The 4,557-nt window shown below is 38.7% G+C and overlaps 1 protein-coding gene across 1 annotated transcript; it reads left to right on the forward strand.

Moving 5' to 3' along the window:
• The first annotated feature begins 545 nt into the window (after window positions 1–545).
• Window positions 546–1,718, forward strand: LOC137650734 (uncharacterized). Its single transcript, XM_068383893.1, has one exon. It carries the CDS (start codon window positions 546–548, stop codon window positions 1,716–1,718), a length of 1,173 nt encoding a protein of 390 aa, XP_068239994.1.
• Window positions 1,719–4,557: the final 2,839 nt, after the last annotated feature.

A 4,557-nucleotide genomic window follows, 5' to 3' on the forward strand; every position in this document is an offset into this window, starting at 1 on the left:
GGTGGCGCTTCATACTTTATGATAAGTACGGTCTTGATTTACCACACTATGTTTCACTTCCATCCTACGCCTTTGACAGCTTCCTTAAGATGAGCAGGATTGAGTTGGATCACGTCTATGATGTGGAATTGTATAATCTAATCAGACATAATGTTAGGGGGGGTTTCACTTCTGTGGTGCGTCAATCATTCACTGTCAACAACCGTGAAATAAATCCATCATTTATTCCTGATCTCCACCAAAGTTCTTACATCCTTTATTTAGACTTCAACTCCCTGTATGCAACAGTTATGACTAATAACCTTTCCACTGGTGGAATTCGTAAATTTTCGGATGAAGAAAAGGATCTGTTTTTAGGAAGGGGTATTGAAAATGCTAATACAAACGGGGATAAAGGACATTAGCTCCTGGTCACTACTAAAGCACCTTCAGAAGAAGATGCTAGAGCCACTGATGAACTGCCGTTATGCTTACCCCACGAAGAAGTTGCTTTTAAAAATCTATCACCCTACTGTAAAAGCGTACTAGAACACGAATGGGGACGCATGACTGTAAAGTGTAAAAAGCTGATGGCCACCAATCACAGTAAAAAAGAATATCTTAGTTCCCTCCCTCTTTTACAGTTGTATATGGACTTAGGCCTAGAACTAGAGGGTTTGCATTCAATCTATGCATTCAGTCAAAGTGCTTACATGAAGGATTTTATTAAAACCAACATCGAAGCGGGGAGCGCAGCAACCTCATCTACAGAAAAAAAAGCCTTCAAAGCTATGAGTAACTGCGTATTTGGGAAAACTTTACTCAACCCTTGGAAATACGCTGAAAAAAGTAAAGTTGTCAATAAAGCCAGCACTTACTTAAAGGAAGCCCAGAATCCGAGACTAAAATCAACCATCCATTTGTCAGAAGACCGTATTATCTGCATTTCTACCCTCCCTCAGGTCGTCATCAATATGCCTAATTACATAGGTTTTACCATTCTAGAATCGGCCAAGTTTGACCTTTACTACTTCTTTTATAAGGTTCTCAAGAATAATTATGGGGATAAAGTCAAACTCCTTTACACCGATACAGATAGTTTCATTTTTGCTCTGGAAGTTGACGATCTTAATTCGGAGTTAGCGCAAGAACCCTTGAAATCATATATGGATTTTTCCAACTTCGAAGTTGATCACCTGCTTTTTAGTAATGAGAGAAAGGGGGAGCTGGGGCTTTTAAAATCAGAAACGGGGAGTAATCTTATAACCGAGGTGAAAGCGTTGAAACCTAAAATGTATTCCATGCAAGTTCAGAAACAGGGTCACATTAATCGTGCGAAAGGTATACCAGGTCACATGCATGCTTCGATAAACCACGAACAGTATTCCCAAATCCTGGAAGGTCATCGCGTCAACTATCTCACTGTACGGACAATAAGAAATGTGAGAGGACAAATGAGTACCACTAAAGTAAAAAAGAAGTGTCTCTCGGCTTTTGATTCGAAGAGATACCATACAAGCCCATACAATTCTTACGCATACGGGCATCCCGATATTGAAGTGGGGGATGAGGAAGTTGCAAGTGAAGTTCGAATCAACAACCCCCTTACCAAATTACTGAATCCACCTTCAGAACTAATCCCTCGCGTTTCTGAAAATTTATGGAAAAAGAGAGAAGAAAGGGTTACAGTCTATTCTCCACCCACCGATAATGGAATGGCAGAAAACAGGGAGGAGTGAATACAAAACTTTACTGTGAATAATTACAGTGTCTAGCTTTCCCCATGTATTGTTTTGTTAGAGAAAATAAAATGTTGGCACTTTCCATTAAAGGGTTTTATTTATTCTGCGGTACTTATATGAGCACACTTTTATAATACCATTCAGTCAGCTAGAGGTTTAGTTAAAATGTACAAGTGCTTTAAAGCTGCAGATTTGTACCATTTTAGAGAGCCAGCACGTATCATTGTGTCTGGTTTCTCCAACTCGGGTAAATCCTACCTTATAGAAAAATTAATAGTAAAATATGAAATTAAGTTTATGCACATTATTATGTGCGGTGTGGATCAGCATATTTGTAAATTGCATCCAGTAATAGGACCAAAACTCTCCCTCTTTGCAAATATCGTAGACCCCATGAGTGAGATAGATACGGAAGCTGGCCCATATTCTATTTTATATATCCTCGATGATATATTTCTCGAGGCTGTACAGGACAAAATTGTTGTGGATGTCTTTACTAAAGGACGTCATAAAAATATCTCTGCTCGTATTTATTACACAAAATATGTTTAACAGTGGCAAATACTCCAGGAATATAAGTATAAACGCTTCCCATATTCTATTGCTGAGAACGAGGGATATATCGCAAGTCGAGTTATTAAGAAGGCAAATATTTGATTCACCTTTATCAAAGAAATTTGTGAATGTTTATAAAAAGGCTGTTATGACTAAACCTTTTTCCCATTTGCTGGTTGATTTAAGTTTAAATACTTCTAGCGATCTCCAGTTGAGGACAAATATAGCGGGGAGTTCCTCGTGCGAGGTTGTTTTTGGAGAATGGGAGACGTAAAGAGGAAGATTTTAGAAATGGTATATGAAAACTATTCCCACCCATCAAGTTTGGGAGGTATTAATTCCATTTACAGAACCGCCAGAGATTTAGACGCGCGAATTACCATAAATGACGTAAAAGACTATTTGACCACGAAAGATGCCCATACTCTTCATACGCTTACGAGAAAAAAATTCCCCAGACGTCAAATGGTGGCTCCAGCTCCAAAAGTTATCAACAGCTGCGATCTTGCCGATATGCGACGTTTATCTAAATTCAACAAAGGCGTAAACTACCTTCTGATTTGCATAGATATTTTCTCCTGTTACCTCAAGGTCGTTCCTCTTAGAAATAAGAAGGCGCAGACTCTGCTAATAGGCCTAAAAGCAATCCTTTCTTTACTTCAATTTCAGGGTGTTAGTCGGCTCCCTACCGATAGGGGGTCAGAATTTTATAACAAACTTACGATCAAGTACCTAAAAGAAGAACATATAAAACTACAGCGTTTCCTCGTATGAAATCAAAGCCGCCATTGCAGAACGTGTTATACGTACTCTAAAGCAAAAGATATATAAACATTTAACTCTGAGAAATACTCTCGCGTATCTTGATGTCCTCCCTGAACTCATAAAAAACTATAATAGGTCCCCACACAGAGGGTTGGTAGGGGGAGTGTCTCCCCTCAAAATTCATGCATATACAAACCCGGAAATCATTAAGCGACAATTTCGGCGTATGTATAAATCAAGCATCTTTACATCGAAACACAATAGTAAGGCGTTAGCAGAAGGACAGACAGTGCGCATTGCAAGTGGGCTCCGTCAGTCGGTATTCCACCGTGGGTATAAAATTCAAAATACGTTAGAAATATTCAAAATTCGGAGCGTGGACCGGAGACAGGCTCCTTTGACTTATCATCTGGAGGATCTCGCTGGTGAAAAAAATTAGGGTATTTTTTATAAATCGGAACTAATACCCACAGCCATACCAGAAACTATCCCTATTGACATTATCAAAAAGAAAGTTACGAAGGGTAAAGTCAAGTATCTCGTGGCGTGGAGGGGTTACCCTCCGAGTTTTAACTCATGGGTAGATAGTAAAGATGTTGAAAGGCTGTTGGGAGAAACTTAGAAATGAAACATAGGGATTTTCTTTTCTTCTTAAATAACCTCTCCCAGAAAAAAAGGACTGAATTAATTCCTTTGCTACAGAGAACGCATCTCGACTGTTTATCAGAGATCTTCGCTAACTTTTAGAAGGAAAATCTAACTCGTGATAGTAAAGCAATAGAAAAGGTAGAACATATACAGCCTACCCCTACAGCGATATCGTGAACTGTCGAAGAAGGCTCTTTAATTTAAACTGATGCATTCTCGAAGACCGTCATCCCGTTGGAAGTGTCATCTTGCGGAAACCACCGAGTTTTCCCACCGCGATTGTACCGTGCGTAGCCACGTTGATAACGCAGTTTGATTACGGGTATGCATATGATAATGATGCCGATGGAAAACTTAGATCGTATTTGACTACTTCAAGGGATACGCATTTCGCTTCAAACTTGAAGAATGATACAACTGAGGCACGTGTTTTTAACTTTAAGAGGTGTCTACACGAATTGGAACAGATTGCCCTGGAGAAAGGAAATGAGAGCGTAAATATATACACTATACCCATTGGAATTGGGAGGTCTGGTCGCGCTGATAGTGTATGGATGTTACACTATTTCCCAGATTTGGTGAACTTGGGTAGGAGGTTGGCTGGTAAAGGTAAACAGATTATTTTGCTGGCTAGCAAAAAATGTCTGTTGCTTCCCAAATTGGATAACTTGGAAAGGTTTTCCTTTGTTGCATCTGAAGATTTTCCGCCTGGTTGCGATATTTTAATGTAATCTACTTATTTTCTTATTTATTAAATAAAAAAAAGATCTACTTTATCCAAATAAATTTGATATGTTATAAAAAAAAAAATATTTACTGTGTAAGATCCATCCTTTTGTATTTTTTATCTTCGAATTAAACGTTTTTC

This window comes from Palaemon carinicauda, chromosome 12, assembly GCF_036898095.1.
Source record: "Palaemon carinicauda isolate YSFRI2023 chromosome 12, ASM3689809v2, whole genome shotgun sequence".
In the NCBI taxonomy this organism is placed as follows: Eukaryota; Metazoa; Arthropoda; class Malacostraca; order Decapoda; family Palaemonidae; genus Palaemon; species Palaemon carinicauda.